This window comes from Bos javanicus, chromosome 4 (genome assembly GCF_032452875.1).
Source record: "Bos javanicus breed banteng chromosome 4, ARS-OSU_banteng_1.0, whole genome shotgun sequence".
NCBI classification, from domain to species: Eukaryota; Metazoa; Chordata; class Mammalia; order Artiodactyla; family Bovidae; genus Bos; species Bos javanicus.
In genome coordinates this window covers 105869489-105886020 of record NC_083871.1, presented here as the reverse complement: position 1 = coordinate 105886020, position 16532 = coordinate 105869489, and the positions used below count along the sequence as shown (strand labels likewise).

At 43.4% G+C, this 16532-nt stretch overlaps 1 protein-coding gene across 3 annotated transcripts; it reads left to right on the top strand.

Annotated features, from left to right (window-relative positions):
- The first annotated feature begins 2961 nt into the window (after window positions 1-2961).
- CLEC5A (C-type lectin domain containing 5A) lies at window positions 2962-15875 on the top strand. Of its 3 annotated transcripts, none has more exons than XM_061414946.1 (7): window positions 2962-3155; window positions 3650-3748; window positions 4738-4797; window positions 7040-7099; window positions 7413-7549; window positions 12572-12678; window positions 13981-15875. In XM_061414946.1, the coding sequence occupies exons 2-7, from the start codon at window positions 3670-3672 to the stop codon at window positions 14093-14095; spliced, it is 558 nt and encodes a 185-aa protein (XP_061270930.1). In that variant the 5' UTR covers window positions 2962-3155; window positions 3650-3669; the 3' UTR covers window positions 14096-15875. The 3 variants fall into 3 exon arrangements, with proteins under 3 accessions (XP_061270930.1, XP_061270932.1, XP_061270931.1); XM_061414947.1 differs by lacking the exon at window positions 2962-3155 and adding an exon at window positions 4350-4494 and having other exon boundaries at window positions 3658-3748; XM_061414948.1 differs by lacking the exon at window positions 4738-4797 and having other exon boundaries at window positions 2963-3155.
- The last annotated feature ends 657 nt before the right edge of the window (window positions 15876-16532 follow it).

Here is a 16532-nt window from a genome sequence, read left to right as displayed (position 1 = left end):
AACTTATTTTTCTCTAAAGGTGATTAGTCAGGCGCCACCCTCCAAAAGCATTAAAGTTGCATTCCTATAGGGCAAAGGTGTGGTGGGCTGTAACAAGAAAAAGAATTAACTCAAGGGTCCCAGGTTACAAACATTAAAACTACTACTTACACCAATTATATTAATCAATACACTGCCAGGGACACAGCAGGTAAGGGATATGGAAACTTAGCAGCAAACATTGGCCCAACAAGTGAAAATCCCTTCACCAATACAATTTCTAATCAATCTTTTAACTGCTCAAAGGAATCTGTATTTAGACAGTTTAGAACATTTCATGCCTCTCACAGTTGGGAGGCTCTGAGCAATCACATGTGGCTGAAAAAACCTATTCAGGCAGGCTAGAGGACTTCCAAAGGAGTTTGTAGGTTGAAACACTATCACACCCAGGAACTTTATTAACTGGAGCTGTAAGTTAACTCTTTTTTTCAGAGAGAGGTAGTCGGGGACAGCCCCCTGTAAAGTCAGAGGTGTAGGTGAGAGCACAAAGCAGAAAGTAGGCAGACTCTGGTTTTGGGGGTAGATGCTCGAGAATTTCCAGGGGGACTCCTGAGGCTCGATCCCGCCTTTGCGTATGCTGGGCCTCCTTCCTCATGACCTTTGCCACGGGCAGAGTTCCTCACGCTGGCTCCTGGCAGTGATAGACTTCCAGTTGAGCTATTCCAGATCCTGAAAGATTATGTTGTGAAAGTGCTGCACTCAATATGCAATATGCAATATGCGCTCAATATGCAATATGCCGGCTCCCGGCACCCTGGGATCTCTGTTCTAGAACTTGACCGTCTCTCCACAGGCTCCAAATCCTCCCCTCTCCTGGTTCAAGAGCCACCCCTCACCTCCAGGCTCCAACTCTTCAGATTATCCTAAGAGCAATGTAAAGTAACTAAAATATTTCATCACAGGAATGATAGGGTCAAGTCTGCATTTTAGAAAGATCATTATTGCTGAAGAGTGGAGAATTGTTAAAGTAAGATAATGGCACAGAGGTTTCTTTAGACATTGCTGAGAAGATCAAGGAGAGAGCAGGTGGAGATCGGGGACAAGGTAGCATTGAGGAAGTGGAGGAGAAGGCAGGTTGAGAAGTTCCAAGAAAAGAGCATCATCATGACTTAGAGTTTGATTGGATGAGAAGGAGGGGAGAGAGAAAAACCAGGGATAATACCCTAATTTAAAGCTATGGACAACTGAATAGATGCTCTTCCCATCCAGAGATAAGGAACTTAAGAGAATGAACATGTTTTAGCAGTGAGTGAAAGTCGCTCAGTCGTGTCCAACTCTTTGCGACCCCCTGGACTATACAGTCCAGGGAATTCTCCAGGCCAGAATACTGGAGTGGGTAGCCTTTTCCTTCTCCAGGGGATCTTCCCAGCCCAGGGCCCGAACCCAGGTCTTCCACATTGTGGGTGGATTCTTTACCGCTGAGCCACAAGGGAAGCCCTGTTTTAGCAGAGGATGGTAAATAATATACTCGAGGGTATGTCCACACTGGGTTGTCTGTGGAACATCTCAGTGAAAAGTGAAACTAGTCAGAAGATACACTTTACTAGAAGAATTACAGTGGTCCAATTGTTGAATAAATCATATAAGTGTATATGCAATAATAATATATCATCAAAAATCTATATTTCGACTTGAAGGGATACCTGTAATACAGTGTGAGTTTAACCTACGGTGCCTAGATTACAAATAATATATACAGTATGATCCCAGTTTTCTAAATGACCCAGTACCTATCTATCTACGTATCTATCTTCTTATCTACCTGCTCATCTATAAAGTATACACACCCAGAGAAGTTGACAGCAACTATTGCTAAATGTAAAATTTTTAAGAACATTATTTTCTCAATTTTCCTCGCCAGTATTTTCTAACCACTTTTTAAAATGTTTATTTATTTATTTGGCTGCACCAGGTCTTAGTTGGGGCAAGCAGGTTCTTTGATCTTCATTGGGGCAGGTGGGTTCTTTAATTGTGGCATGCAGAATCCAGCTCCCTGACCAGGGATCAAACCTGGGCCCTGTGCACTGCGAGCACAGGGTCTTAGCCACTGGACCATCAGGAAAGCTCCTCTAACCATTTTTTGTTAAAACACACATAATTAGTGTGTGTTTGTCACTCAGTCGTGTCCAACTCTTTATGATTCCATGGACTGTAGCCCACTAGGCCCCTCTGTCCATGGAATTCTCCAGGTAAGAATACTGGAGTGGGTTGCCATTCCCTTCTCCAGGGGATATTCCTAACCTAGGGATCGAGCCTGGGTCTCCTGCACTGCAGGCAGATTCCTTACCACCTGAGCCATCAGGGAAGCCCCAGTGAGTACACATAGCCTTTACAGTAGGAAAAGTATAACAAAAGGAAACCTTCAAATGTAATATATCCTTGATAGTAAGACTGGTATTATTCACCCTCACCGGACCCCCTGTATCCAGCAGAGCACCATGCTCATGAAATACTGAATAATCATCACCTTCTCCCTGGCATAAGGCCAGGGAGATGAGCTGTTGGGTAGGACCAGAGAGGAGGAGTCCATGATAAAGGGGACTGACCAGAGACCTGGGTTGCAGTTATGGAACCAATGGGACATATGAGGACCTCCTTATTAAAAATAACGACTTCAGATGAATTTCTTTTCTTAAAATTTTTCTATTTTGACAATTTCAGATTTGCAGACATGTTGTAAAGAAAGTTCAAATAAATAATTCACAGACACTCTTCACCCAGACTCGTATCTGTTAACATTTTACTACATTTTCTTTCCACTCTATTTCAAGGAGATTCAGACACACAGAACAAGTCGGTATTATGATATTCCATTTCCTAAATAATTCTACAATCATTCCCCTCTATGAGAACCCCTTTGGCGGGGACCTTCCTCTTTCAGAGGCTACTCCCTTCCCCTCCTAGCCCCTCCCGCTCCTTGGCCAAGAACACTGAACAGGAAGAAGTGTTTGCTCAGGGATGCTGGTGAGACAGAGACTATGTGAGGAAGGAAGGACACTGCCCACACACAAGGAGCCTATTCTCACTGAAAGGGCCTCCACCCGCCACACCAAGCACAAGGCCACTGGGAAAGATCCCCACCTGCAGACCAGACCAGCCTTCCAGGGAGACATCAGGTGAGTCTCTGCGTGTCCTCTCTATACAGATTGTTGGCTCTGCTCCCCAGCCAAGGACCTCAGGGACACTTGTCCTGTCTGTCGGACTCCTGGCATAATTTTTTGAAGACAGTGACTTCTGAGAGCTTAGACTGTATAGCCAAGACTACAAATGAAAGGCCTGGGGAGCAAGGCTCATTTCAAGGTTAAGGGTTCTCAAAGTCCAGCAGAGGATTTATTCATCAGACAGAGTTTAAGAGCCACAGATGGGAACAGGATTGAGGCCGAGAGCTAGGGATGGTGGAGGAGAGGCAGCACACCAAGTTCAAAGGTTCACAAGGAGCACAAGCTCCTCCCTGTCTTCTGGGTATGTGCTGGGTCTCCTCCTTGCACCTATCAATGTCATGCCCGGCTTCCCAGCCCCTAAGGGGTGCTCTGAGAGTCTGGCACGCCCCCCGCTGGAAAGAAGCCTTGTCCCAGATTCTGATGGTGACATTCTGCCCTCATGCCCACAGGCCTCCTCATCTCCTGCATCATGAACTGGCATATGATAATCTCTGCGCTTATAGTAGTGGTGCTTAAGATTGTTGGAATGACCTTATTTCTGCTTTATTGTGAGTATCTGCTCAACCTCTTACCACAACTAAGATCGTACTGTTCTTGACTCTTCCCTTAGGATGCAGGGTTGAATATAAAGGTTAAATGCTCAAGACTTTCCAGCTGAGGGCAATTGACAGCCCTTCTCATTCCCAGACACACACAATGAACAGGGTTCCTTGGTCTACCTTCGAGATACAAAACAGAGCAGTGTCTGATGATTAGACTTGCACACAAAATTTTTGCCACTAGAGTATTCATTGGGTAATCTGAACTGAAGTACTCTGCAGTGCTTGTTATAGTTGCTAATTTGAAAATACAGCTCCAGTCCAACCCAATGATAAGCTGTGGGACATGCTAAGTCACTTCAGTTGTGTCTGACTCTTTGCAACCCCATGGACTGTGACCCACCAGACTCCTCTGTTCGTGGGGATTCTCTAGCAAGAATATTGGAGTGGATTGCCTCTCCAATGCCCTCCTCCAGGGGATCTTCCCAACCCAGGAATCGAACTCAGGTCTTTTAAGTCCCTTGCATTAGCAGGTAGGTCCTGCCACCTGGAGCTACATTAAGGGTTAATGGGGTTTTACTGGGCAAGATATTTTCCTTTATGTACACAGAGACTAATTCATCCAAATGTTCAGAAAAAGAGGCCTCATATCAAAAGATTTTACCACAGTTGCAGCAAGTAAAATCTTCTCCAGCCTCAGAAGCCTGTGGGGAAGATAAATGAGGAAGGAAATATGATTTGGAGGCAACAGTTGGGTAAGAGATATCGACCATATGGCCCAATCTCAAGGTGCAGTTTCTACCACATAAGAGAGCAGGATGAGAATGCGTGAATATATCCACAGGAAACATATGCCCATCTTGGCTGACCTGAGCCAGCGAGCTCAACCTGTCCCACTGATAGGCGCTATGTCCCACCAGCCCCACAGTAACATCTGTCTGTAACACTTACTGCACAGCCACCTTTGAGGCTGAGTCAACAGCTGATTTTCTTTGCAGTCCCACAGATTTTTGGTGAAAATAATGCCATCTTCATTCCCACAGAGAGCTCTGCAACAGGTAATGTACATGAAAATAACCTCCTCTCCCCTCTCCAGGTTCCTCTGTGCTTAAGTCTTAGAGACCTTTCTCAAAGCCTCCTTCCCCTAGACATTCTTCTGTAGAATGAGTTCATAAAAAGCTGCTAATTGTTATAAGATGAATGAGTTCCAAAACTCCTATGTACAACATAGTGACTGTAAGTACTAACAGTGTATTGTATGCAAGGAAGTTGCTAGAAGAGTAGATGCTCAATGTTCTCCCAACACACAAAAAAGATGATTATGCAAGGTGATGGAAGAGTTAACTGACCTTATCGTGTTGATAATTTTGCAATAAGTACATGTATGAGATCATCATGTTGTATATTTAAACTTATACAATGTTATGTGTGAATGATATCTCAATAAAGCTGGAAAAGTAAAATAAATGCAGCACACCCAGAAAAACAAATATCTTCCAATTTATTTTCTTACTTTTAGAGATGAGAAACCAAGACTAGACTTGGTGAAATTTCAGATCCTGTTTTACTCTTGGGAATGAGGATGATTTGTGTATAACTAGTGTAATGTGATGTGAAAGTACTTTATAAACCTTGTCATTTAAAGAATTGTTTAAAGAAACCCATGCCCCACAAAAACCATCAAAAATTATATTCAACGCCTTTTTTGGTGCCAAGCAGTATGCTAGACCAAACACAGAAGGAGATTGAAAACAGGAGAAATTAGTCAACTATCATCTATAAAGCACAAAGTCCAATGCCAGAAGCTATGGGGGATAAAGACATGTCAGGCACGGCTCTCCTTATGAACCCCACCTCCTTTTGAAGCTTTTCCAAGGATCTCCTTCTCACTTGCTCTTAAGACAAACCCATTACTAACCACATCTTTATCAGAAAGATAATTTCTTCTTCATTTTTGTAGCAACTGAGGCACCCAGTAAGTACAGTGAGCCAAAAGGAGGAAACGCTGAAATGCTCATGAAATACATATACAGTTCTGTTCAGTTATAATCCCCAAGTCGATTCTAATGAAAACCAAGTTATGCTATATTACAAAGAGCCTTTGAGCAGGGGACTGAAATAAAAAGTGAATGCTAACTTGCATGTTTTATATATGATTGTAAGTAGCTAACTGGCATCTGGGTAAATTAAACTGGTCTTCAACCACCATGGACAAACAACTGGTCCATTAAGGAAAAGTCTGATTGACCTCTGGAGCCACTGTAACTACCCGCTCCAACAGCCAGTGTTCCCCCAAAATAATGAGGCCTCTTGGAGGCCTACTGATTCTCCTTTTATGTTTAAAGAGATGAATGGACTCTTCTCTGCCCACAGGAAATCTCTGGGGACTCCCCTGGCAGTCCAGTGGTTAAGACTCTGTGCTTCTGCTGTGGGGGTGCATGGATTCAACCCCTGGTCAAGGAAATAAGATCCCATATGCCATGTGGCATAGCCAAAAAATAAAAGAGAAACCTCTAGAATGTCCATCTGCCTCCTTGTCTGCCAACATCTTCTAGTTCTGAATCTTGTTCCAGTTAACACAGTCCTTAGAGCTGATAATTGCTGATGAGAGAGAGTCAAGAGCTGCCCATCAGGACTATGGGTTTTCACATAGGGTTTAAGGCACCAGCAATGGAGAGAGCAGCAAAGGTGCTCTGTGGAGCCTGGGGAGAAGCACTCCAAACAGCTCTTTGGGGAAAACACTGTAAAAGGTATAGATGAGAAAGAACAGGGAGGTTTCCTTTCTGGTACTGAATGCATCTATTCCTCTTCCTTTCTCCTGCTCTTTTTCTTGGCATTTCACACTGTCAAAAGTATATGTGAGTGTGTGCCAAGTCATTTCAGTCGTGTCCAACTCTTTGCAACCCTATGGATTGTAGCCCACCAGGCTCCTCTGTCCATGGGGATTTTCTAGGCAAGAATACTGGAGTGGCTTGCCGTGCCCTCCTCCAGAGCATCTTCCAAATCCAGGGATCTAACTCGCATCTCTTATATCTCCTGCATTATCAGGCGGGTTCTTTACCACTAGAGCCACCTGGGAACCCCGTCAAAGGTATATATGAGACACCAAAAAGACACCTGAGGCAGGTCAAATAATAGTAGTAGTTGGATGGATGTTCCAAAGGGAAAAAACCTGAAAAATTCTAACACAGAGTGGCAAAGAGTCCCTTGTTAATTCCACTGTCCATTCTGGACATCTGCTGTGACATTTGTGTGTCACACCCATCATCCAGCTATCTTCAGGTTTTCTTTTCATTTCAGTCCCACAGATTTTGGGGAATGGCACTGCCAGCTTCACTCCAACAGAGAGCTACGGAACAGGTACAGTGCAAGCTTATAGCCCTCTCCACCTCCAGGTTCTTAGGTAGTGAATTCTTAAAGACTTTTCCCATTGTCTCCTTTCTTATGAAACTGTTTGCCTCAATAGGGCCATAATGACCTTATCATCATTTCCTTCATGTTACAGACAGGGAAACTGGGGCTAAAGTGAATGAAATTTCTTCCTGGATTGAAGAGAATTGTATTGATATAATAATTATAAAGAAACCCACATCCTACTGTCTTATGATTCACTCCCAAGGTGCACATCCAAAATCTCACTAATCTCACCCTCTCTTTTCTTCAATTTCTGTAGTCTGCCCCAAGGGGTGGGATTTTCATCAGGGAAGATGTTTTTTCTTGTCCAAATCAGAATCGTCTTGGAACAAGAGCATGAACTTTTGCAAAGAAAAAGGATCCACGTTGGCCATTGTCAACACGCCAGAGAAACTGGTAAGCCCATGGAATGGTACAGAAAAGCAGCATCCCCTTCACCAGCCTCAGTGGGTGGAGTTGAGTTGATGGGGCAATTTGATTTGTGGAGCAGGGGATGGGTGTTGGGATGGACACGGGGTGGGAAGCTCTTCTCAATAGCAGTGGGGTGTGTTCCTTGGACCCATCTGAGCTAATGAAATCCGCACTCTATGGTCTCTACTGTGAGCAGTGTGTTGGGGAGGGGCCAGGACATTTAAAATACAGGGAATCATGTTGATATATGGCAAAACCAATACAATATTGTAAAGTTAAAAAATAAAATAAATTAAAATAAATAAAATAAAATACAGGGAATGACTAAATGAGCTGATGTGTATAAAGCTTTTAAAACTATGGAATTCTTCACAGATGTGAGCTGTTAATGTTTGATCCCAATCAGCCTAATAAGTAAGGAAGTTTTTAAATAACAAAATTAGTAATATGCAAAACAAAGAATCAAGTCATAGAATTGGGGTTGCAGTGTGCAATTATGAGAGTAAAAATAGCTCACAGTATATAAAAAAGCTTTATTATCTCTTTTTCATAATAACAATTCTGAGGAGTTATAGTTCTTCATATTTTATATATGGGAAAACTAGGAAAGCACCTACAGTCCAATAAAATTAAATTTTAAGAAGTGAATTTTCATGCTTAAATAAATAGAATAAAATTTAAATATAAAAAATTTGGGCACAGGAAAATAATTTGATCAAGGTCATATACCTAATAAATGATAGCACATGGAATTGAATTGAGATCTCTCTAAGTCCAAAACCCACACTCTAATCAATTTTAGGTCTTCCCATGTGGTACTAGTGGTAAAGAATCTGCCTACTGATGCAGGAGACAGAACCAAGAGCTGTGGGTTCGATCCCTGGGTTGCAAAGATCCCCTGGAGAAGGAAATGGCAACCCACTCCAGTATTCTTGCCTGGAGAATCCCCATGGACAGAGGAGCCTGGTGGGCTACAGCCCATGGGGTTGCAAAGAGTCGGACATGACTGAGCAACTGAATTTTAGGCCATAATTTTATTTGCAGTTGCTTCTCCTTCAAACCCTAAGTATTCGCTGAGCACTAGACATTGTGCTGCACACAGTATTCTAGCTTCTTTCCGCTCTTCCCTTCACACTTCCTCTAAAAAGTCCCGTAGTGGTGAAGAGTTTATGAGAGCGTCTCTGTGAATCTCAGTAGTAGGTGCCCAACAGTGATCAGGGATGGTGATGATACAGCTCCTCTAGAGCTAAGGACTCAAGTGGGAAGAGAAAAATCCCTTAAAGTAGAAAACCAAGAACAAGACAGAGTGCAGAAAAGAGAAAAAGGAAAGAAGAAAGGAGGAGAATGGGAAAGGAAGTCCATAACCTCTTTTCCTCTACTAAACCCTGAAGAGTTGATGCATCTCAAAAGCCATCCTTGGCATTGTCTGCCAATTACACTTACACTCATGCTAACCCCAGAACAAGCTCATCACATCAATGGCTTGCTAATGACTCTCATATCCATATCTTCAGTTTCCTTCCCTAGACCAGGAAGAGTATCACATTCCACTTTGATGTCTCAAAACCATGACAAACATACCATGCTTGAAACAAAATCAAATGTATTTTACTCCAACTGCTCCTCCTCTTGTATCCCAATACTGGTGAGTCATCATGTCAACCGAAATGGAACACTGACAGTTTTCTGGCACTTCGCCTTTCTGCCTCCCTCCTAAATTAGCTGCTAAGTTCTTTCCCTGCTATCTCCACAGCAAATCATTCAGCTCTCCCCTGGATTTCTTTGGGATTCTTCTAATTTCTCTCCTTGCCCCTAGTTTTGCTGCTTCTTACCTATCCTCCACAGATCTGACTTACTAATTGCTCTAAGGCTCTAAACTGTGCCATTTTCCAAAATGAAGTGAGTTAAAGTCCAGTTTCCCTAACATGACATGCAAGCCTTGTATGGTCCAGCCTCTGCCTTCTCTCCAATCCTGTCTCTGAACCCACCTCCCTCCTATTTCTGCACCAACCGAATTCAGCATCTTGTAATTCCACAGATGCTCCAGCCTGTGGCGCTAGTGGTAAAGAACCCGTCTGCCAATGCAGGAAACGAAGAGGAGCGGGCTTCATCCCTGGGTTGGGAAGATCCCCTGAAGGAGGAAATGGAAACCTCCGCCAGTATTCTTGCCTGGAGAATCCAATGGACAGAGGAGCCTGACAGGCTACGGTCAATGGGGTTGGTCACAAAAAGTCAGACACAACTGAAGCGACTGAGCACGCATGCACACTCTGCAGTCTGCCTGTGATCTAATGCTTCCTTTTCCAGGAAGTCCAATCCTGACCACCCACGACAACCCCCCACCCCCCACCCCCCCACACACACCCCGCTCCTAGCACTTGCCTTACAATAACTATCTCCCCAAATCCATCTCACATATTACCTCATCTACAGCCTTTATATAGACCCCGAAATCCAGGTAGAATTATTCACTTCCTCCTTTTTCCCTGGGCATGCATGCGTGCTAAGTTGCTTCAGTCACATCTGACTCTATGAGACCCCATGGACTGCAGCCCGCCAGGCCCCTCTGTCCATGGGATTCTCCAGGCAAGAATACTGGAGTGGGTTGCCATGCCCTCCTCCAGGGGATCTTCCTGACCCAAGGATCCAACCCACATCTCCTGTGGCTCCTGCATTGCAGGTGGATTCTTTACCTCTGAGCCACGGGAGAAGCCCTCCTGGTCCATATCTAATACAGATTTCCTAAAAGCATTACACCTGGGATACCCTACTATGCTGGTCAACTCATCTACCTTCTCTTATTAGATCTGTGGATTTTCAACATGTTGGGATAACTGAGGCTTTAAAAATCGTGATGAAATCTATTCATTTCTTTCCAGAAACATTACATAAGCACAATATTTTTAATGACATTCCAGTGGTTTTATAGATCCCTGTAGAAACCATCCCTGCTTCCAGCAAGAGATAGAAGGGTTAAGAACCCTTGTTTTAGACCATGGGTCAGCAGACATTTTTAAAACATAGATGGTATATATTTTACATTTTTCAGGTCCTATGTTCTCTGTCACAACTACTTAATAGTGCCATCATCGTTCAAAAGCAGCTATACACCATATGTATCAAATTGCCACGGCCTGTTCCATTAAAACCTTGTTTATAAAAATTTGCTCTGGTCTGAATTTGACCCATTGCCCATATCTTGCCAACCCATTTTAGATCATATATATTTTTTAATATAAATTTATTTATTTTAATTGGAGGCTAATTACTTTACAATATTGTATTGGTTTTGCCATACATCAACATGAATCCACGATGGGTGTACACATGTTCCCCATCCTGGACCCCACTTCCACCCTCCCTCCCCGTACCATCCCTCTGGGTCATCCCAGTGCACCAGCCCCGAGCATCATGTTTCAGTGCCATTCTCCCAAATCATCCCACCCTCGCCCTCTCCCACAGAGTCCAAAAGACTGTTCTATATATAGATCATATATATATATATATATATATATTTTTTTTTTTTAAGAAGCAAATTTATTTCTGTATCTCCAACCTAATACAATGCCTGGCACACAACAGATACTAAAAAAAAAAAAAAAGTTTCCTAAATGAATAAATATGGTAATCAAGCTTTAAAAATAATGAAGTATTTCATGGAAGAAAAATATTAGGAAAGGAGAAATAAAGGCAATAACCATGGGGATGGAGAGAATACTTAAGTGGGCTTGGATAGCCACTGATAATGGGAGGAATGTGAAGAATACAGGAGAGTCCAGGGGACTCCCAGGTTTCTGGCCAGAGTGATTAGTGACCCATTAATTTAATGCAGAAAGTAAGGTGTCTAAGGTCAGTGTCATTTTAGCAGGCACTCAATCAGTTCAGTTCAGTTCAGTCGCTCAGTTGTGCCCAACTTTTTTGCGACCTTATGGACTGCAGCACGCTAGGCCTCCCTGTCCATCACCAACTCCTGGAGTTTACCCAAACTCATGTCCTTTGAGTCAGTGATGCCATCCAACCATCTCATCCTCTGTCGTCCCCTTCTCTACCTGCCCTCAACCTTTCCCAGCGTCAGTCTTTTCCAGTGAGTCAGTTCTTCGCATCAGGTGGCCAAAGTATTGGAGTTTCAGTTTCAACATCAGTCCTTCCAATGAACACTCAAGACTGATCTCTTTTAGGATGGACTGATTGGATCTCCTTGCAGTCTAAGGAACTCTCAAAAGTCTTCTCCAACACCACAGTTCAAAAGCATAAATTCTTCAGTGCTCAGCTTTCTTTATAGTCCAGCTCTCCCATCCATACATGACTACTGGAAAAACCATAGCCTTGACTAGACAGAACTTTGTTGGCAACTGATTATTTCTCATGGCATTATCGGCTTTGGCAACATACTTTCAAATCTCCCTGTTTTCCCTTGCCAAGTATTCAAGGAATTTATTTGATCCAGTCTTGCTGCTGCTGCTGCTAAGTCACTTAGGTCGTGTCCGACTCTGTGTGACCCCATAGACGGCAGCCCACCAGGCTCCTCTGTCTCTGGGATTCTCCAGGCAAGAATACTGGAGTGGGTTGCCATTTCCTTCTCCAAGATGATCCAGTCTTATTTCGAATGTAAAACTTCTGGCAATGAAAACATTCTTATGCAGAGTAGATCAAAGAAAGTTGTATTTGAAATTATCCTTTTTTAGATGGCATAGTCCCCTCCTCCTTCATTTTCAAAGCATCAGCATCACCTGGGAATTTGCTAGGAATGCAAATTCTTGGTCCCTTACACCAGACTTACTAAACCAGAGCCCAGCAATCTATGTTTTCACAAGACCTCCACATGATTTTGATGCTCTGGGTAAAATGAGAATCACTTCTCTAGGGCTGGTGGGCAGTGCCAGGGATAGCCAGTCCTGGAGTCCTTTACTTGTTCCCAGAATCAGATATAATCATGAGTCCATTGGCACAAAGGAAGCAGCAGAAAAGAACTTTTTGCTGATTGTTTTATCTCTTTTTAATTTCTAGAAATTTCTCCAGGACATAACTGGTGCTGAGAAGTATTTTATTGGCTTATTATACCAGCCTGTAGAGAAAACGTGGCACTGGATCAACAACGCTAAGTTTAACGGCAAGTACGTGGACAGCTCACATTTTTCTGGGATCCTAGCTGCTTCTAGAGACTAGACCCAAGACTCAATGGGTTTGCCCTGGAACAGCACAAAGGCTGAGAATAGCTGCATGTTCTCCTCCTCTCCTGTATTCCAACCCACTTATCCCCAGAGACACATTTTTAGGGTCAATTTTTTTACTATGGAAAATATCAAATATTTCTGCATGGAGAGAACTGTTCATTCAACAAATTATTTTGTTCAAATCAAGATCCAAACAAATCCACATACATATCATGTTTGATATATCTCATAATTATCTTTTAACCCAGAGATCACATTTTTTTAACTAAGTTCTTACAAGTTCCCCAGATGTGGCTTCTCTATCTAAAGAAGGGTTATTATAAATAAGTTGTCTATGCCTTAAAGCTACTAAACTTTAACTCCCAAGATCTATGTCCTATGTATTATTCCACGGCCATAGCCATGGTGGGGAACATGACACTCCCAGTGGACCTATGAAAATGGTGAGTCAGATAGAAAGCAAATCAGTTCCCCAGACTGGAACCAGCTGCTCGCAGAGAGGAGTAAGTAAACATAGCCCTTGCTAAGCACTTTACACATCATTCCTGGTAGCATTCGCAATGATGCTATTAGGAAAAGCTTTTGTTGATTCCCACTTAACAGACAGCTGAATTGAGGACGAGAGACTTAGAAATGTGTTGAATATCACAAAGCGAGGGTGTGGTAGAGCTGCAGTTCGACCCTGCAGCCACTTGGCTCCAAAACTTATGACCTTCCCATGAAACCACACTCTGTCCTGTCAGACTGAAAGACAGTTAAAAGAGGTATGAAAAGACTAACCAAGTTTTTCATAAAGCCAGCTGGTGTCCAGGAAAGGAAGAGATATCTCCTTCCTCCTTCTCCTCTTGGGCCTCCTGTTGAAAACATAGGGCCTCCAGCACTAAAACATTATGTCTGGGAGAAAAGGGGACAAACAACCCATGAGGTGTTTCTAACCAAACAGAGTGAGTTAATCCAAGACAACGAGTCCGTAAAAGCTCACAGGAGAGCTAACGGGAAAGCATCAGTTTTTGAGCTGGATTTGGGGATGCTGCTGCTGCTAAGTCGCTTCAGTTGTGTCCGACTCTGTGAGACCCCATAGACGGCAGCCCACCATGCTCCTCTGTCCCTAGGACTCTCCAGGCAAGAATACTGGAGTGGGTTGCCATTTCCTTCTCCATGGGCATGCTGAGGGGGTACCAGAACCAGGAAAAGGCAGGGCTGAAAAGACAGGCCTTAACCATGCTTTCTTTTCTCAACTAGCGTTACCAATCAGGGTCAGAATTTCCACTGCGTGACCATAGGCCTAACAAAGACATATGATGCTGTTTCATGTGACATCACCTACCGCTGGATCTGTGAGAAGAAGGCCCAATGATGAAGTTCTCTGTGGCCTCCGACAAGAACAACAAATATACAACAGAGACAGCAAAACAGCATATTGGCAATTGGGACTGATCTGGGAGATACAAAACATCAAATTTCTATGTTGGTCTTCCACAGGTCACTGGAGAACCCCCTAATAGCTCCTCAGTGCCAAAGTACCAGGCCCTCCACAAATATACTTGCAGACGCACAGCTGAGGCAAGCTCCTCATTCTGAATCAGCAACTCCCCAAGACCCTATTTCCTGTGAGAGTCACACCCATGGCTTTGGATCTACACGGGTCAACTGATCAAATGACCTCTTTATCCATCTGGCTACTACTAGAGGTCCTTGGCTATTGGGGGAAATCAGCTTCTGCATTCCACTTTGGGGGACTGGATACTATTAATATCACCAGGAGACAGACTCAGTTTGATGGAGACAACTGGTTGATACAGAGATGAGATCTGCTTCTATAGAACCAAGGATTTCTGACTGATCAACAGGCTTTGTTTTGTCCTCAGAGCACATGACCATACTACCAGGGAGAAACTGCAGACTGAGCAGGTGTGAACGTTATTTAAAGAATAGCAAGAGTAGAAGAGGGATAAACTCAGCTTCTGGAGCTCACTTTTGTTCCCAAGAGACCCCTGTTCTCATACCCTCCAGCCTACCTGGGGAGGGACAGCAGAGGCCCTCTTCAATCTGCTTTGAGGCCAGGCCTAGGAATGGTCTTGAAAGCTAAGCTAGGGCCAGAGATACTACTGTTCATGAGAATGGAGAGGGAGCTGGGCAGGGCAGGAATCTGCTAGGAAACCTCTCTGAAGACTACTTAACACCCAGGATGATCACACTTCAGAAAACCGAATCTCTGTTCTTCAGCAAAGTCCTAAAGAAATAAGCTAAATATTTCCTTGGTCTTGGCCTGAATCTCCACTTTAATGGGTTTTGATGACCTGTTGGTTGAGTGTATATTAAGAATTTGGTATAGTTCCTTGAGTCCCAGTAGTCATAATATATTCCTGCCTGCAGTTGTAGACAGATCATGCTGCCAGGTACAATCTACTCACCCCAAAGACACCAGCACTGGTTGGTACCACACTGATCCAGGACTGGTCCAGCTGACCACAGAGTAGAAAAAGGGGAGGACTGCTCAAGGAGACATTGGATGGAGGCAAATTGTGGGCATTTGGTAGAAAGGGAACTCCAGGGACACAGGAAAGCCATACGCAGGAGGAAAAAGAGCTCATTTGGCCGTACTGAAAGAAAGGCAAGAAAAAGGTAGAAAAGTCTTGTGGGCATCCTGTCTGTCCTCTGTACTTGCAGGAAGACATCATCTACAGACCCTTCTCAGTACGTGGGAAAGAGAAAAGAAATACGTATGTGTTTTAATTTAACAAGAATTAAGCCATAAGAACAGACTCATTGGAAAAGACCCTGATGCTGGGAAAGATTGAGGCAGGAGGAGAAGGGGACAACAGAGGATGAGATGGTTGGATGGCATCACTGACTCAATGGACATGAGTTTGAGCAAGCTCCAGGAGCTGGTGATGGACCCGGAAGCCTGGCGTGCTGCAGTCCATGGGGTCGCAAAGAGTCAGACACAACTGAGTGACTGAACTGACTGACTGAAGCTATAAGGGAAGTCTGCATAAAACTACTAGAAATTATAGTCACCCAAGTAAAGAGATCACCATTTATGTCTAATAAAAATGTACTACAATGATTGTGAACATCACTTTATGTATGTCAGATTAAATTGATGACAGTTTTATATTTTATTACAACACTAAGCTCTGTTTCTATATTCCTATGCTTCCCAGTTTAGGGTTAATTAGCATGGCCACTTACAATGTTTAAAAATGAGATTAATACATTATGTGTTAGAACTTGCTTAAAGGAAGTTATTAGAAGCATTGGGCTGGCCAAAAAGTTTTCATTCAGAGTTTATCCCAAAAGAATTTTTGGCCAGCCCAACAATTTGCATCTTGGTGGAGTGGATGTTGGAATGATATTATAACTCAATGGAGATACAAGCTCTCTGATGGTGTCCGTGACAAGCAAGTGCTACAGGGAAGGAAGGCGGAGGTTGAAAGTGTGGTAAAGGAAAGAATGAACAGAATTCTGAGCTAAGGTAAGCCCCAGGATTCAGACAGCAAAAGGAAAACCACAACCCTTCTGTTTGGCAAAGGGAAAACTGAGGTTGCCACACTTCCTGTTTTATGACAGAATAAGTCACAGGCTTTTATAGTCAGAAAATGTAGACACTGAGTGGTTTCCCTGGTGGGTGGCTCAATTTTTCCCCAAGATGAGGCGGTACTTCCGCACAAGTTCTAACCACAGGGAGCTGGGATGGGGCTGTTGATGAGGGGAGCTGGAAGCAAATATGTGGACTTTGGTTTAAGTTCATTACTAGAGAATGGGCTTCCCTGGTAGCTCAGACAGTAAAG

Bases quoted from the DNA above. Each gene is read 5' to 3' on its own strand.
- CLEC5A (XM_061414946.1), top strand. From the start codon at position 3,670: ATGAACTGGCATATGATAATCTCTGCGCTTATAGTAGTGGTGCTTAAG. The intron at 3,749-4,737 runs GTGAGTATCTGC...TTTTCTTTGCAG, and splicing joins GACCTTATTTCTGCTTTATT to TCCCACAGATTTTTGGTGAA. The intron at 7,100-7,412 runs GTACAGTGCAAG...CAATTTCTGTAG, and splicing joins AACAGAGAGCTACGGAACAG to TCTGCCCCAAGGGGTGGGAT.